General features: G+C 36.4%; 1 protein-coding gene across 3 annotated transcripts in view; it reads left to right on the top strand.

The window, feature by feature from the left end:
- TAOK3 (TAO kinase 3) overlaps nucleotides 1–19,161 on the top strand; it is an 87,060-nt gene that overhangs the window by 34,762 nt on the left and 33,137 nt on the right. For all 3 annotated transcript variants that reach the window (XM_008580647.1, XM_008580649.1, XM_008580648.1), the window contains 3 exons: nucleotides 5,754–5,921; nucleotides 8,359–8,565; nucleotides 18,077–18,211. In XM_008580647.1, the coding sequence (XP_008578869.1) occupies nucleotides 5,754–5,921; nucleotides 8,359–8,565; nucleotides 18,077–18,211 (510 nt within the window). The remainder of the gene's footprint in view (nucleotides 1–5,753; nucleotides 5,922–8,358; nucleotides 8,566–18,076; nucleotides 18,212–19,161) is intronic.

Here is a 19,161-nt window from a genome sequence, read left to right as displayed (position 1 = left end):
CGGATCCCACATACGGACCGGTTCCCGCTTGCTGGCTGAGCGAGGCGCGGGAGCAACGCTGAGGGTTGCGATCCCGTCGCCGGTCCCCGGTCCGGTATGGGGGCAACACTGAGGGTTGCAATCCGTTGCCGGACACGGAAAAAGACAAAAAGACAAAAAAAAAAAAAAACCCTAACCCCAAAAAAAAAAAAAAACCCTAACCCCAAAAAAAAAAAAAAAAAAAAAAAAAAAAAAAAAAAACACTCTAACCCAGAAAACAATAGAACAAATATTTGCAGAGTTGAAGGAAAAGAAAATGTAAACCAAGAATTTGTAACCCAGCCAAGGTGCTCTTCAATTGTAAAGTCAGCTGACATTTTCGAGCCTCACAAATTTAGGAAATGCAACCCTTCTGAGCTTTCCTTTAAAAAATTGCTCAGTAATAAAATCCAGCCAATCTAGAGATAAAACAAAAATGAAGAAAAAGAAAGAAGGAAGGTGGGAGGAAGGAAAAAAGGAAGACAGGAAAGCAGAATGAATTAGGGACTGGAGAAACTGGTAAAAGGACTGATGATGAATACTGAATTTAATTGGCCTCCCCCAAATATTTATTTATTTATTTATTTATTTATTTATTTATTTATTTATTTATTTATTTATTTTACATGGCTAGAGAGACTATGCGTTCTTCATTTTGAATAAGTAATACAAATTTCAAAGGGTAAAAATATAGTAGAAAGTAGAATGTGAAAAGTAAATCTTCCCATTCCAGGCCCCTCTCTAGAGTTAGCAACCATTGTCACCAATTTTTTGCATGTCCTTCCAGAAATATTTTATGCATGTAAAAGTAAATATTTTTATTTTTGCACAAATGGTAGCAAACTATAAAAACTGTTGTACCTTGATTTTTTTTTACCTTTATAATGTCTTTAAGATATTGTTCCATATTACTCTATGCGGAGCTACCTCATTCTTTATAATGATCCCATAATATTCTCAGGTGACTACAACTTGTTTAACCAACACATGAACACATTTAGGGTGTTTCCAATCTTTTGCTATTACAAACTGTGCTGAATGCTATTTTTATCTGTATACTTTTTTTGATGTGATTGTTTTAACATGCTAATGACTTTGTTTTGTGTCTTTAAAAAAAGCTGTGCTGAAATGAATATCCTTGTATGTATATATGTCGTTTTGTACCTGTATAAGGATATCTGAAGAATAAATTCCTAGAAGTGGAATTGCTCATCAAAGGGAACAGGGATTTTAAATAGATATTGCCAAGTTGCCATTCAAAGAAGTTACACTAATTTACAGTCCCAATAACAAAATATGGGTACCAAAACTTTTGAACTTTGCTAGTGAGATCAGTGAAAAACTTTTTTTTCTGTAGTTTTAATTTGTATTTCTCATTATGGGAGAGGTTGAGCATCTTTCATATTTCGAAAAGACATTCTTATTGCCTTTTCTGTGATCTCTGCCCAGTTGTTTATTGGGTTGTTATGTTTTCCATATTTATAGTACATCTTTCAAGTATATTTTTCCTATTTCTATTTTGACATTCTTTATTCTGGGCTTTTTGGGAGAAAGAGTAATGCAGAAATTCGTTATAAGGAATTAAGTAAGAATCCAACTTTTTCTTCCCACTTGGCTATCTTGTTATTCCCAAATATTTTTCAATAAACCATCTTTTCCTCATATTTTCTTCCTGACATTAAGATGTCACTTTCACACTGAATCCATTTAAATATAGAACTAAGGTAAAAAGTATTGAAATGGTTAAAGAATAGAAAGTAAATGTTATAAACATTGGCAATATAAAAATAATAATGTAACCAGAAAAAACTAGAGGCAGGAAAGAAATGTAAGTGTACTAACTTTCCTATCTTTCAGAGTAGATGGTCAATAATATTTCTCAAATTGAAATATATAGTTTTAAAAAAAAACCAAAGGTAACTCCTATCAAAGTTTTTCATAGTCTTTTTTCCCTTAATGTTAGTAGTTCATTTAGGAACAAATAACTCTTTTGGTGAAGAAATTATAACTAAAGTTATGCAATTATTTTACTTTAGTTTCTTCTAATTCTGTTAAATTCAAGCATACCTTAATTTATACTTAAGGTATACTTAAAATTAGCATGTACGATAAGATTTTCATGTAAATTTATTACTAGATATCTCGTATTGTTCTGAGAGAGAAAGAAAGAGAGATGACATCTAAAATGATATTCCATAATTTAACATTTATTTCTAGATGGTGGAATTTGGGGTGATTTTTTCTTATATATTTTTCTGTATTATTTGAATGTTCAAAGTAAACATATTTTTAAGAACAATAAGATTATTCTTTTAAAAGGGTCTGGTCATCTTTTAATTGTAGGAGTTTGGAGAACAGAGAGGAGATGGGATTGCAAGCAGAGAGAAGAACATGAGCAAAGGCACATTGGTGTGAAACGCATGTGCATTATCTAGAATGTACTATTACATTCCAATGTATGTACATTATCTAGAATGTACTATGCCTTGGATAGAAAGAAAGAGTAGGAGTGACTAGATTTGAACCTTGAAATACAAGCAGGAACCTGGCTGTAAAAGGTCAGACTTAATCTAAGAGGCAGTGAGATATTTTTAAGATGTTGAATATATCAGCTTTAAAAAGGCTTAAACAGGTACAGGTTTAATTATCTCATGTAATAAGAAATCCAGGACATGGGAAAAGGAGGGCGTGTAAGCAGTTCAGAGCTGTAAGCAGCTCAACAATGTCCTTCTGACCCAAGCTCCTTCTGTCTTCCTACTTCACCATCCTTATCTTTTATCTTCTTTGTCACAAAATGACTGTTACCTTACAGGGACTCAAGGCTTTGTTCCAGGCAGGAAGAAAGGGAAAAGGCAAGGGTTAAAACACCATCTCCTCATGTGCCTTGCTTTTTTATTCCAGAAAACTAAGCCTTCCTTAGGGACTTCTGCCTATCTTTCATTGGCCAGAACTTGGGCACCTTGTTATCTGCAACTGCAAAGAAGGCTTAAGTTCAATTCCTTTACTTTCTGGTGCTTAAAGCAAAGTAAGGCAAGGAAAAGAGGTTGGAATGGGGGATAAGTGGCACACAGTATCTGTCACAATGAATGACATGATCGAATCTGTGTTAGAAAGAAGACTATGGTACTAGAACACCAGAAAACACCCCCTCCCCCCCTGAAAAAGTGTAAATTGCAGTTCTAGTCCTTCCACTAATTAGCTGGGGAAATCATTTAACTTCTCAGGGCCTAAATTTCCTCACCTTGAAAAAAAGAATGTCTAAGAACCATTCCTACTCTAAAATTATGTGATCCTAAGTCATAGCTTGAAGTTTACCAAAAACAGACTTGCACTTATATAATTGCAAGCACTGGAATAGCAAAGTGATTTACTTTCTCCTTTTCTTTCTCATCCTTGAAATGTGCAGGCTACACTCGCTTCTGGGAATAGTCTTTCGTTTTCAGAAAGGACTCTTTGCAGAGGAAGAGATATTTTATAAAAGCAAAAGCCACAATTCCCCTGACAGCAAGTCAGGATGAAGAAGTACTTCAAGACGTGTATATTGTTTTCTCAGAAGAGTCCTGCTCCTCTTTTATATCTGTTTAAATTATAAAGGAATTAAATCCATTCCAATATTAAGGCCCACTACATTATATCTCATTTTCCCAATATCTTCAAATTATAATTTTACATAAGTGAATTTTCCACATAACTGAACTTTGTCCTTTAAAAAACACAACTTCCTCCTCTCACTTTTAACTATTTTCTGTAGTAATCTTGCTGAAATATGTGATGTGCTTCTGTGCCCTCTTAAAAAGAACATAGTGAACATAATTTCAGTCCATGATGGCTCAGAAACAGCAGTGTTTCATGAACTCTGGGGGCATAAAAGGGGCGACGTAAGTAGCATTTGCCCTTTTGCAAAATAGCCCACAAATCTTTGTTCATTTTTATTTGTTTGGTTGGTAGGTGTGTTACTTATGAAGTTTCTCTGTCTACTACTAGTCAGGCTGTCAGAGAACTAACAAAGGACACTTCTTTTTACAACAGATAACTGTACCTCTAATAGTTCTCAATCCTTTATTCCCTCACTTTTAGTCCCTCTTTCTAATCTGCTATGGGCTGAGAAACCAGGAAACCAGAATATGTGTTAACAATCACATTGAAAGTGAAAGCCGAGAATACCAAGAAGAGTTTACAGACTTTGGGGCAGTTATTTCCACTCCTGAGAGGCCCCTTTCCCTTATTTCTGGTTATACAACTCTTTAAAGGAGAAATGAAGTTGCCAGAATTCTGACTTCCGCATAAATTGAACAGCTGACGTATTTTCAAGCATACACTATGTGACCATAGAAATAGAAAACAAAATATACACAAGTCTGTTTATCAAAGGGTAGTGTGAGGTGGGGAGGAGGATTGAGGCAGGTTATAACAAGAATAGACTGTACTGTGTATCCCTTTGCTTATTATATAGTTTCAGGATTGAAAAGTACAAGCGTACCTGCTACTATTTGAAGTTCTAATGATAACTTATATGATAAAATAAGCCTCAAGAATTCCCAAATGAAAAGATTCTCAATCCCACTAATCATCAGGGAAATGCAAATCAAAACTGCAATGAGAGATCACCTTATACGTGTTAGAATGGCTAATATCAAAAAGACAAGATAACAAGCATGGGCACATGTGGAGAAAGTGTACATCCTTGTACACTGTTGGTAGGAATGTAGACTGGTGCAGCCATTGTGGAAAACATTATGGAGGTTCCTCAAAAAATTAAAAATAGAACTACCATAAGATCCAGCAATCCCACTACTGGGTATATACCCAAAGGAAATGAAGTTAGCACTTCATAAAAATATCTGTGCCTCCATGTTTATCATAGCATTATTCATAATAGCCAACATACGGAAACAACCCAAGTGTCCATCGGTGGATGAAAGGATAAAGAAATTGTGGTATGCATACACAATGGAGTATTATTCAGCCTTTAAAAAGGTGATCATGCTGTTTATGATAATATGGATGAAACTAGAGGACATGCTAAGTGAAATAAGCCAGACACAGGAAGAAAAATACTGCATGATCTCACTTATATTTGAAATCTAAAAAAAAAAAAAAAAAGAAACCACACTCAAATACAGAGAAATAGAGAGTATAAAGGTGATTGGGGTTATGAGGAATGGAAATATGGAGGTCAAAGGATACAAAGTTTCAGTAACATAGAATAAATAAATGTAGAGATCTAAAGTACAGTATGAGGATTATAGTTAATATTGTGTTGTATCCTGTAAATTTGCTAAGATAGATTTTAGGTACTTTTGCTACAAAAAATATATATAACTGTGAGATGATGGATACGTTAATTTGCTTGGCTGTAGTAATGATTTCACCATGTGTATATGTACAAGTATACTCAAAAACTTCATGGAAAAATAGAACTGAAAGATAATACAAATCTTTCGATGGACTTTGTATATCAAAACATTATATTGTATACCTTAAATATATACAATTTTTTAAAACTGCTCACGTAAACTCTAGGACAGTTCACAAAGTGGGGCTTGAGGAAGAAGAAAAAAGCATTATTCTTTATGAGATTTTTGCAACATGGGAGGACACATGACATGAAAATCACATGTTGTTATTTCTGCAAAATCCGTAGAATTGTTTTATGCTTCTTTGTTTACTTTTATATCTATATCTTGCACCTGTATTTCATCCTTATCAGTTTGTTTTTTCTCCTCCTCAATCAGCATGACTTTGTTCGACGAGACCGGCCACTACGTGTCCTCATTGACCTCATACAAAGGACAAAAGATGCTGTTCGTGAGCTAGATAACCTACAGTACCGAAAAATGAAAAAAATACTTTTCCAAGAAACACGAAATGGACCCTTGAATGAGTCACAGGAGGATGAAGAAGTAGGTACAGTTTATTTCAGCAGGCACTTACGGAGTGCCTACTATGGGGAAAAAGTTCTGGATTGGGCACTACGAAAATAAAGACATAATTGACATCCTCTGCCTCAAGACATGCAGAGTCGCAGAAGAGACATTTGTAAAATAACTGATATAAAGCAAAATATGAAAAGTGCTGGAGAAGTATGTCACCATCGCGGGGGTCCACAGTGGGAGGAAAATAAGTTTGCTGGGTGGATTCATAAATCCATGGGAGACATGATGTTAGTGGTTTTTGACAAATGGGCATAGGGCATTTTAGACTCAGGAAAGTGTTGTGCTTTAGGAGGATTATCCTGGCAACGGAGTGTAAGATGGATTTGAATGGACAACATCCTGGACAGTAGTCCATGCAAGAAGTAATAAGGGCAGTATCAATGAAATGGGGAAAAAGGAACACTTTTCGAGAAGCATTGTAGAGGTAGATTTGATTATATTTGTACATAGCTTCTCACTGAAAGTGACAGATGAGGAAGGGTTTGAGGTGACCATAAGCATTTGAGCCTGAGAGGCTAGGAGTATGTTAATACCAAGAACAGAGAAAAAGAACCAGGAATAAAGAGCAGATTTAAGATGATTTCAGTTTTGTGGCTATTGAGTTTAAGGTCCTGGCATCATATTGTACTGGCATATTAAGATGGAAGTTTTCAAAGGAGAGATGACTTCCTGGTTTCTCATTCAAAGCACTTAAAAAGAACTGGTAGAAAATAAAGGCAATGTTTGGGACACCCGAATGGTGATGACTAGCAGTATGTTGGGATACACAAACCCAGAACACAGGAAGGAGGTATCAGCAAGGGTAGCTGGTTGCGGGGTCAAGAGCTTTAGAATGATAGCAAATCAAGGAGCTGGATGGAGAATGGGAAGAGGGCCCATGTCACATAAAAAAAGGGAGACCTAGGAGATAAAGTCATCACAGATGGTAAGAGAGTACACAGCTTCAAGGAGGGAAGCACAATAGTTAGACAATGACCAAAAAAAATGTTAATTGGGTTTTACAATTAGGACATCTTTGAAGACCTAAATAAAAGCAATTTCACAGGACTAGGTATATACTAGGAATAGTAGATAACCACGGGTTGTGGAATAAATGGGAGATGAGAAAGTGGAGACAGCAAAAGTTTATTTTAAGATTCAGAAATTTGGCCAAGAAGGAAAAGTGAGAGAGGTCAGCATATAGAGAGGTCCATAAATATGGAGCAGCCCTCTTCATATTTATATGCAGAGGAGGGGGAGCCAGGACAAAGGCATTGAAGAAAGAGGAAACAGATGTAGTTAAAGAAGAAGGATCTTAGGAAGCGGATAGGATAAGAACAAAAGTATTCAGGAATTAGTCTTGAACAAGACAAAGGAATCCTCTTCCTCTCAAACTGGATAAAAAAGAAGAAAGGGATAAAGAATGAATGTGTGTTAGCTTTTTGTTATAAAAGAAAATGAAACATAGCTATTTTATCAATAATTATAAAAGTGAAAAACTGAATTGAACCATAACATCTCTTGATTGCATGTAGAGAAATGCAATCATTGGGAAATAAATCTATTAAAAATATAATGTATTATCTATCATTTTTGCATTACCCAGTGATTCCTTATATTGCCATGGCTAAGTAACAGTTTATTAAAGTTGTATGTGTATAGTATGGTTCTTTGAAAACAGGGTTTATTTGTAGCTGAGTTGATTTAATTATATTATTTAATCTTATATCAAAAGATATCACACTGTGATGGATAAATTATATGTTCTGATTGTTTTACCACTTTTCAAATAGTAGTCTTTGGACCAGTGATAATGAATACCAGTATTATTTAACAGATATATTTAATAAGATTACAGAGGTAAGCATGATAGAATTGCTTGAGGGAGGCAGAATTTAATTACCTGTCCAGGACAGTAGAATTAATATCCCTGCTTAGATATAAAGTTACTCAGTAATGACTTGCAGAGGAGCATATTGCTTGTCAAATCTCTGAAAACTCTCTCCACTCTACTTTAGTTTCAAGTGACCACTGCTGGGTTTGCAGATATCCTAAAGGTCACCTTTTCAGTGGCCAGTAGTGTTTCTCTAGCACCTTGTTATTCTTGACGGTCTCTTACTAACCTGGCCTGAGTCTGCTTACTGAATAGCAATATGATAATATGATAGTTGTGTATGAAAGTCTTGGGATAGCAGTATGTGGAGCCTTATGACCCTTGGCCAGAATGGCACCTGGGGAAGGCATAGAAGGGAGTTTGAGACATCTGAAAATGGTGGGGGAATAGTGGAGCCACTACCTAAAAAGTTTATCTTTGCGGATTGGCAGAACTTGGCACTGCAAAATTGAGTATGCTTAATAGCTCAGTTAATGGATTGGCGCTTTATCTCCAGTCATTTTTTTAAATCCCAGTGCCCCTTTTTTATAGGACAGCGAACATGGAACCAGCCTGAGCAGGGAAATGGACAGCCTGGGCAGCAACCATTCCATCCCAAGCATGTCCGTGAGCACAGGCAGCCAGAGCAGCAGTGTGAACAGCATGCAGGAGGTCATGGACGAGAGCAGCTCTGAACTTGTCATGATGCACGATGATGAAAGCACAATAAATTCCAGCTCCTCTGTGGTGCACAAGAAGGTAGGTTTCATTGTACCCTTCACAGCGCTAGGCTTTGTCAATCATCACGAAGCCAGCTCGGGTCCCTGAGCTTCCAGACATTTAAGTTACCTTTTTGCAACTGAAATGTGGAACTAAACCTAGCACTTGACCATTTGCTTACAGTAGAAAAGAATGAAGAACTATGCAGGCTACGTCTGCACCTGTTTCTTCATCTTCCTCTCTCGTTTCTGTGATGTTCACCATCAATAAATAAAAGTAAATAAATCTATAAATCTTCAAGTCAAAGAATCCAGTAAGTCCTTCTCTAAACCAATAACCTTATTACTGCAGACCTTCAAAGCTTCCTGAGCATAAGCTGTTGATCATTCCTGCTTAGAAGTATGCTTTTTCAGAAGTATGTTTCTTTTTTTTTTTTTTTTTTTTTTTTTTTTTTTTTTTTTTGTCCTTTTTGAGACCGGCCACACCGCGCTCAACCAGTGAGCGCACGGGCTGCCATCCCTATATAGGATCTGAACCCGCGGCGGGAGCGCCACCGCGCTCCCAGCGCGCGCTCCCAGCGCCGCACTCTCCGGAGTGCGCCACGGGCTCGGCCCAGAAGTATGTTTCTTAATCTATATTCTCAGCATACTATTTGTTTTGAAACAGTTTCTACTCTTCTCTGCTTTTTCTTGGATTTATTGTTTACAATTCTTCTAAAGCTAGCTCTCTGCCAGCTTGAATATTCTGACTTTTGAATGAGTATGTCTGGTTTTTATTTTGGTTTACTTTTCCAGTTAAAGATTCTCATTTCATACAAGCCTATCATGATTCATAAGTTGAAATACTTTATGAAAAAAATTGCAAAGCTTCTTTCAAAGCAATTTCTATCAGATGAATATTTTATAGAATTATCAATATTTCCATTTAGGAATTCTCCACAAGTGTTTTGAGACACCTTAGGTAAACAATCCAGTTAGTACAGAATTATAGAAAAGGATCCCTTACAATTTTTTCCTTATTAGGTATATGTGAGGAATATATATACTTATTTTAATGAGTGGCAGTGATCACATTGTAATTCCAGTGAGAACGCATGTTTAAGAATTTTTTCACTTAGACTTCTATTGGTTGTGCTTTTTTCTTGGTAGGAAAAGAAATTGAACAGGAAAGAAGGAGGGCAGGAGAAAATATATTAGTGCCCAGTCATGAATAGAGTATGGATACACTTTTTTTTTTTTTCTGGAACTGATGAACTTATTCATTTATTCAAGCAAATATTTATTGGTCCCTCTGCTATGTGCCAGGAACTATGGTAGACCCTGTAGATGCAGAGGAAATAAAACAGACATGGTACCTTCACAGAGTTTGTTATCTGTGGGGGAGATTAAGCAAATAATCACACAAATAACTATGTAATTAATAATGAAACTTGTTCTGAGTAAAATAGGGACTTAATCTAGCAGGGAGTAATGGAAAGCCTACCTGATGAAGTGTTATTTAAGCTAAAACTTCAAAGACAAGTAGAAGCCAGCTAGCTTGGGGTGAGAGGTGGGGGTGAATCAGAAAGCAATAAGTACAAAGGCCCTGAGACAGCAACGAGCTTTGTATGTTCAAGGAAGAGGAAAAAGGCCAGAGAGGTTAGAGCTTGGTGAGCTATGTGAACAGTGAATTGGGACCAGAGAGGTAGTAACGACCCAGATTATCAGGAAGCCATGGAAGCAGTCTGAGGAAAGGAGGGATATCAGATGCAGGAATCTACAAAGAGTTCAGCATTGCTAGTCGTCTTCCTTTGGGACACAAGCAAGTGGTCATGTATTTGAAAAGTAGAAAAGAACGTTTTTCTGGGCTCTCTTTTTAGAGGGAACTATATCATCATGGTTGCTGACATGTCTGGCTCTTTCCTTTCTATTACCTCTGAGGCTCCGTGGGTATAGGGAACAAAAAAAGAGGAATTCAGCTGGATCTTTGTAATCCAGGCCTTCTCAGGTGAGCACTCAGAATTAGACGAAAGATACTATTTGCATAATCAGCAAGATACAAGACCCTGGTCTAGAACTCACTGGGGGTTTTAATTTTAATTTTGGTGTTCTGTTGTAGACCTATATTGTGATAATATGGGTCTTTTAATACTTTTCTCTCCCTGATGTAATCATTTAAGAAGAATAGATATAATTAACATTCTGAAATAGAAGGAAGTTGTGTGTGATCCACAAAAAAATACATGTCAGGAAGAATTTGTTATATGATGTATTTTTATTTTGTGATGAAATCTATAAAGAAAATGTAATGGAAGGGAATTGAAACACATTTGCAAGTAAAACTTTGAATGAGTTAACTTGAAAATATAAGCAGGCTATGAAAATAGAATATATATCAAAACTTAATGTTAAATATGGTAATTCTTCATGAAATCCATTTAGTCCCCATACCTGAGCTTTAGAATATGTGATCTTTAACCACAATAGAAATAAAAAGTTATTCAGAAACTTTATATTTATTGGTTTACTCAAGTTCCTAAAACTTTTTCAGTTGGGAATATAAATAAAATAGGATCTTAAACTCTCAACAGAAAATTTTATATACTGGACTGTAGGATGAGTAAACTAGCATATAGCTCTATCTGCCACTGTTCGTTTTATTTTACTTTGGATAAGTCACAAACCTCTCTGGGCCTCCGTTTCTCCATCTGTAAAATTAAAATTTTTTAAAAAGAAGTCTTAAAATTAAAACTTCTCAGGTCCCTTCCAGGTCTAAAATTCTGTGCTTCTATTCTTGTAATCTTTAAAGAAGTAGTTCTTACCCACAGTGTCACCCCGGCAAGGTCTACTTTTATCTTCTATGTGATATATTTGGATTCCACTTAAGATTTGCCTTGAAGAAGGGTTTTTTTCTGAAAGCCACTGCCCCAGTTAGTCCCTTCTCCATGCAGATGGGATGGCAACTACACTCTATTACGTGTAGGTATGGATAACATATGTGTCACAGGTTGGATTTTCCAGGATGCAGAGCTGGGACAGGGTAGCCCTGCAGGATTTTTTTTTTTTTTTCTTCATATTAGGAAGTTCACTTGTGGGAGGGAGGAGAAGGAAGCAGCACTGGGCAGAGGACAAAGCTGAGCAAAATTCAGGCCCAACAGCAGCCTCAACCAACCCCATAGGGAGCTCCGGAGCCAAAACGGCCCTTCAGAGTTGTCCAAGCTGGGCAGAAATATCTGGGCCGTGATACCCCCACCTAAATCAGTTGTTGAATATGGGCAACCTAGGAAGGGTATAAACTTGAATGAGGCTGCTCTGTGCAGCCGAGGCAATCCCTAAAGGAGCTGACAGCCAAAGACAACTGCCAACAGCACTCCCAAGCTGCTGGGGCAGCAAGTCCTTCCTTAAAGGGGGATCTGCAAGGTGCATTTCTGAATCTATCATCATTTGTGACCACAAAGATTTAGAAACAAGCAACCAATATTGTTTTATGAACATTTACCTGTGTTTCCTGGGTTCATGTCCAGAATCTTAGAAAAGCCTATATATCATTAAATTATCATATGATGAACAATAGTGTAACCATTATCTCATTATCCTACTTTATTTTCTTCTTAATACTTGCAATTATATAAATGATAGTAAGTATTAATTTATTATTTTGTGACTAGAATGTAGATTCCATTATGTCAGGACTATGCCTGCCTTGTTTGGCACCATATCCCCAATACCTAGAATAGTGCCTGGCACAGCAGGGACAAGTAATTTTTTGCTGCCTCTCGACATAGTGCCCAGTCTAATTATGGGATGACTCTCTATTTCCCTGGGATTACATTTTCATTCTCATTCACTTCCTTGTTCTGAAGGAACAGCAGTTTGCCACTGAATGGTTATTAGCCTTTTTCCCTTTAAGAAACTAAGAAGAAAAAAAAAAAAAAAAAGCCCACAGGAAATAAATTAATTCCCAAATATTAAACATCGTGCTATTCTGGTTCATTGAACATAATGCATTAAAAGGGTTAAATAATTTTAGATATTATCTTTATAGTTTGAAGGAGCTAAATGAATAGAGTTTGTCCAACAATAATATCCAAGACAATGAGAACATGCTTAATAAATGCCAAAATATAAGAATAAAGGTGAGGAAATTTTTTGTCCCCCTTGGTTGTTGTAATCAAGAAGACATGTCCTAAATTAGTTAAATCATACATCTGAAACAGATTACCATTTCATACAGGAAGTAAACTCACTTTGAAAAGCCAGGTGTAACTAGTGAGAGCTTGATTTGCAATTAACTGTCCTGTACCCCATAATGAAGATTCCCTGATTTTAGCAGGACAGTTCTATCACAGATCAAGCTCCTAAAGTGTAAAGTGGGATGCTGTAAATTTTTCTGACAGAATTTTAGGTTACTTCTTTCTCTCAGTCCTTGTCTCTACTCTGGTCTTTCCCAGGCCCTGAGGGTATCCTAATCTAAGCCTAAAAGCCAATATGGGGATCTGAACCCTTGACCTTGGTGTCACCAGCACCATGCTCCCCCAAGTGAGCTAACCAGCCAGCCTCAAAATAAACTTTAAGTACTTATTTCCTTTCCCCTTGTTAGTGCTGCCACGCTGCTTTTTCCAGTAACAAGAGTATTGCCATATCTCTAGATTGGTAGCTCCTCAGGACCTCTCTCTTCACCTACCACCTAGCAGAGTGTCTGTTACAGAGTAAGCACTCAATAAATGTTTTGTTGATTAAATTGAAGGTGGATCTTTACAGGACACGACTCTATACCTCTATTCTTGATTATTCACAAGTGACTACAGGGCAAATTTTTAATTCAGATTAGTTTCTTTGTTGTCACCCATCCTACTCCTTAAAATCATTGTGTATACTGCATTAGAAAACAGATTTTCATACTGTCCTAAGCAACAAAGTCTATTTTTAAAATTTGTCAGTTAAAAGATATACTTTTATTTGTTAAAGTGTAAAATCAATTACCTTTGCCTGTTGCTGCCTTTGATTAGTATAGACCATAAGGCTTTAATATATTAAAAGCATTGTTCTTTAATCAATGTTATTTTAGGTATGCCTAATGAACTCCAGTCATAATGGCCACTTTTTAGGGATTATTTACAGAAAATATTTCTTAAAAATCATTCTACCCTAACTCATAAAAGTTTACTTGGCCCTTCCTATTAGTCAATGTTAGTTCTTTTCTCCTGCCCACCTCCCCTCCCCGCCCTTTTCTTTAAAGAAAAAAAAAGAAGAAAACAGCTTTCACCATTTTCATGGAAGTAAAAAAATGTCCTTGAGGGGATAGGATGTTCTAGTTTAATTTTCACTTGCTTCAGTGGCCTTTCTATTTTCCTATAGCACAGGGGTAGGTTCTTTGACTCTTCAACTCACATTTGGCAAAGTTAAAGTAAATTAATATATGAAGGTAATGTTTCTTCAACAGAGCAGTCATACAACACCTCCCTGCAGTAGTGTTTTTATCTGCAGGCTTCTGCTAGTCATCTTTTCTCCCTAACTGTCCTTCCAGGTTAAGAGATCCTTTTCCGTCTTCTCCTCCCTTTCTTCTACCCCAGCTTTTGATAGTTACACCAGCTTCAACAGTGATTTAATAATTTTGAAATGAACCAAACAGAAGAGGTGGTGGGTTTGCTGATCCCTTCTCTACAGCGTGAAAAGTGTGGGAGTCTGTAAAAAGCCTTCTCATCACCAGATAAAAGCCATTTTTAGATACACTGCCCCCCACCACCAGCTGCGTAAAGGTGTACTTGTGTGTGTCACTATTTCATCACTTTCTTAGAGTACAGAGTGGCAGGTTTTTATGAAATACAAATTTGAATTCTGTTAAATAATCCAAGAGAAAATGTCATTTTCTCAAAATCTCCTCAGGCCTATATTCTTGAGCTTGTTTATTCAGCAAACATTTACTGAATGCCTACTAAGTATCAAGCACTATGCCAGGTGCTGGGAAGATTGAGATTTTTCAAACCACATTTAGTTTGCCTTCAAAAAGCCCACAGTCTCATGCAGAGACAGACAAGTAAGTGTGATGAGTTCTGTGATAAAGGTAAACCCAAACACAGCAGAGTCCAGAGGAGTGGCTTCCAGGAGCAAACTTGAGTTAATTTAGAAACTCTAGACAAGTGACTGCACCATGAATCTTCATTTCAGAAGTGTAACAGTCAGACACTTAGGGAAAAAACTTCTAAATAAAAGTAAAACCCCTTGTCCAGGGTAGAATTGTAAAATTTGTGCCTCATATTTCACATACTTCGGTACATTGTACAAAAGTTAAATTCTTTTTACTAAAGATTTTGAACAAACATTATGACAGCTTCTTTTTTAATCTGAAGAAGTTTATTTTTTACAATGAAAGAATATTGCAAATTTACCAGGTTAACATAGGTTTACTTAAAACTGGTCCCAATCATACTGATATTTCAAGGAGTTTTTTTTTTTTTTTTTTTTTTTTGGTTCCTGGATGATTTTTTAAAGATAAATTGTAACCAAGCCATGTATTTTGTCTTAGTAAAGTAGAATGTGGTATTTGTTCTTAATCTCCTAAAATCATTTTTCAAAGATGTTGGCCCTCTCATCATTTGGAAATAATCTGCATCCAGTGCCTAACTGCATAAAATAGCAAATTGACACTTTCCATTATTATTTTTAAGATGTATGCAGTTCACAAAGTCTGGGAGCCAGGTATAGTGGTCATTTTCAAAGGGACTGGTACTTGAAGGGGCAATATAATCAACAAATACGTCCAATGAAGCTGATACTTGAATTTGTTCAGGCTTACTTCTCTCTCAAGTCACATTCCCCCCATTTTGAGGTTTTTTTAAATTGCTTCATTAAAGCTGTCTGTGGAGTTTTGAACCTGTTTTATGTAATGAAACTGAATATTTAAAAATTAATTTCCTAATACATTTGAAATGGATATCCACTATTAGACTAAAATTTTGTCCCATTTTGTGGTCTCTTGCATAATATTTAAAGACTTTTAGTGATAGTAATCTCTGTTATGAAGCTGTTCTGGAAAACTAAGAATTCTTTTATAAAAGAAAAAACTTCTAGGGGAAAACAAAGAATTATATACATTAAAATTTTGAGTCTATTCTTCACACTAACTTCTAAAATAGCATTATTTTTAAAATATGCCTTAGTGGGTTATTTAACTACTTATGTATCAACTAAAGTCAATGTGATTTTGAGATTTAACTTTTCCATTGTATTCCAATTTCTTTAAGTTTAATATACTTAGAAAATATAATGTGACTTTTAATTTGATATGCAGGGTCTTAAACCCAAAGTGTTAATTTTTATCAGAGATTAAAAAAATGAAAAGTTATACATATTTGTATATGAATATATTTTGTTCTGATCTGTTATGAGGACAACATGGATTCTAGTATCACTTTTTGTCTTTGTATATCAGTTATTACAATTTGAAATTTAGTCACTGCCGCATATTTGAGGTCTCCCTCTCAATCAAGGTACTTAATACGTCAGCCCACTAATACTCACTAAAACTGTGACTTAAGACCTACTATAAAACCGCAGACCTATACTTAGTGTATCTCTTCTTATTTGCTAGCATTTAAAAGCTTCTTACTTTTCTGGGACTGTGGTATTAAGTTCAGTTTCAGACATAAATATAATTCATTAATAAATATATAGTAATGTAAATGATAGCAGATCCCAGTGCCTTCCTCTTTAGAGCCTAAAACCTAGTATATGAATCCCAATCACACACCTAATCTCTCTTTTCCCTGTGAAATAAAAGCTCAGATTTCCCAGGAAATAATGTAGAATAATTTTCACTGACCCTTCAAGCATTTTCTTATAAGTTTCAAAAGCATGGGTTAAGAGATGCATTTTTTACCTATAGCATGGCCTAATAGAACTTTCTGCAATGATGAAAACGTTCTATGTCTGCACTGTCCAATGTCGTAGCCACTTACTGTAGCTTTGAGCACTTGAAATATAGCTGGTGTGACTTAGGAACTGAATTTTATGTTTTATTTCATTTTAATTAGTTTTAATTAAAATAGCCACACATGGCTAGTGGCTATTGTACTGGACAATACAGATGCAGAACATCCCTTGAATTTGGTGTATATGCCCTCAGTGGCGAGTTCATTAGAGACTACAATACATAAATTTTTTAAAAATTTCTAAACATAAATGTAATAATGGTAGATACCTTACCAACACATTGAAACATTTTAAATTTATGAAACAAAAAAGTAAATCAGTCTAATGATAAATTTAATTTTGGATCTTGGCTTTTCCGTAAAAATCTGGATGTAAATTTTAATTTCCCTCAAGGAATATATATGTTTTGACTTATCAAAATTTTAGACTATAATAAAATTTTGTATTTTCTAAACCTCCTTAATTCTTATTTTCTGATGAAGGAAAAAGCAATTTAAAAAATTTCAAGTAGTCATGAACAAAATGCAAAACTGACTTCTGAACAAATGGATTCTCCTAAAACCCTAGGGAAATAAGGAATTAATTTCTCCTTCCCCATCCTGAGCATGTACTATTTAAAAATCCCCCATAGTTGTATATGTTTTTGAGCCACTAATTACTATAGTCTCTTTTTTGTTTTCTGAAGGGTTAGACCTACTTGCTGACTGACCACTTCATCTTTTACAGAGGGGAGCATCGTCCTTTGAAAGCATTTTCCCCTTTAAAAGTCATTTCAGTTGCATTTAGGAAACAACCATTATGATCCTTCCAGGGAATGTTATTTTTTCACCGGGCGTTAGAATAAGATTAATCATCTTTGCCTATCAAGAAGCATAGGTTTGATTAAATCAGTCAAGGACATTAAATTCCAGCTTTACTCACTCTCATGACCATACTGATGCTGAGTTGAGGAAGAATTTGTGAACGTATCATTTGGTTAAAATTGTATGCCTGTCTCTTTAAATCTAAAAAAAAAATCCTTTCAGAAGCTGTAGAGAGAAGGTGCTAGAACTGTGTACGATCATGACTGGAAAGCAGGATCCCTCAGTGACTGCTGAATCTTTCCAGCACAAGATAGAGAGGCAGTCCAGCACAAGCCTACACTGATTCTAGGCAGAACGATGATCCTACCGAACAGATCTCAAATAAAATTCAATTGAGAAAGCAGATCTTTCAAGGGAATGAGGCGGAGGCTCGCTTTTATGTTAAAAGCCACCAGCATCCTCCCTGCTAGACATGGACATGACATTTTTAAAGGAATTATTTGGTTACAGCGTTTTAAGCAAACTGTTCTAAGGAGTCTGTACATTGCATTGTTTTTTCTATTCTTTTTTTCTTTTGCATATATGTAATTCTGGAGGTAAAGAAAAAGCCTGCCAGGGATTCAGAAGGCATCCCACTAGCGATCAGCTGACATTCCTAACTGAAGGCTGCAATGTGTTGCTTATTCATTTTGTACCGTGGGAGCTGCGGGGACTAGCAGAGAGCTAAACTATGCATTTCAAACAGCAGTGCTTGTGCAGAAAGAGGGGTGAGAGAGAGGCAGCCGGCGAGGAAAGAGCACAGCTGGACTTTCTCCTTGTTTTTATCCATTTCTGCAGGATCATGTATTCATAAGGGATGAGGCGGGCCACGGCGATCCCAGGCCTGAGCCGCGGCCTACCCCGTCAGTTCAGAGCCAGGCCCTCCACTACCGGAACAGAGAGCGCTTTGCCACGATCAAATCAGCATCTTTGGTAAGCAAACACCCCTCTACCCACCTTCCCTTCCTTCCCCTCCTCCCCATCTGGCAGCCTCTCGCCCTCCCTGAGCCTCTCTCGGCTTCATGGATGGGAGGAAAGGAGTCAAGAGTATTTTCTCCCTCCTAATAATTTTATTCATTTTAGAAAAAATCTTGTTGGCATAGCAACCTGATCTCAGATATTTTAGCATTGTCTATGGCATGGGGGGAAAAAAAACCTTTGTGTGTGTGTGTGTATGTGTGTGTGTATTTATTTGTATATGCTGTATGTGCAAAATATAAGGCCTTTGAGATGAAGTTGCTAGCATATCCAATTTTTTAAAAGATACTTGTCTTTTCATTGAAATAAATAATGCTAAAAAAATTTTTAAGGTATGGATATATGTGTATGCAGGGCACTGTGCTCCTTTTTTGTATAGATGCATGTGTGTCTGTAATGTATACATACACATCAAAAGATAAAACACAATTTTAAAAAAAATACATGGTTGCTGGCTAGTGTATATAATTGTAGAAAATAAGGTACTTGCTTCTCAGGGATGGATTGCTGGTTCGTTCTGGTTCATTCATTTATTTATTGCAACAATGGTAGTGGCTGCACTTCCCCATTTTAACCCCTGAAGAATTTCCTGGCACCAATAAAGGAGAAAAGGCTTTGTAGGAGAGGATAGGGATGATTGTGGAAGAAAAGAGACTGTGGGATTCTTCAGCATTTTTACTATTGCAAATGTGATTGCTGGATGCCCTTGTAGTAGCAAAAGGGGTGTGTGCTGGAAGAGTTAGTTTTCATGCCTCCTCCCCTCGGCCCCCCACGCGTGCGCGTGCGCGCTCACACACTCACATACACACTCACACACGCGCACACACACGCTGTCACGTCGTTTCATCATTGGCACTCTAAACTCTCTTTAATCTTTTGCTGCTGAATCTCATTGCTCAACCAAA

The sequence above is a fragment of the Galeopterus variegatus genome, unplaced genomic scaffold (genome assembly GCF_000696425.1).
Source record: "Galeopterus variegatus unplaced genomic scaffold, G_variegatus-3.0.2 Scaffold2137, whole genome shotgun sequence".
Classification (NCBI taxonomy): Eukaryota; Metazoa; Chordata; class Mammalia; order Dermoptera; family Cynocephalidae; genus Galeopterus; species Galeopterus variegatus.
This window is presented reverse-complemented; position numbering and strand designations above follow the sequence as displayed.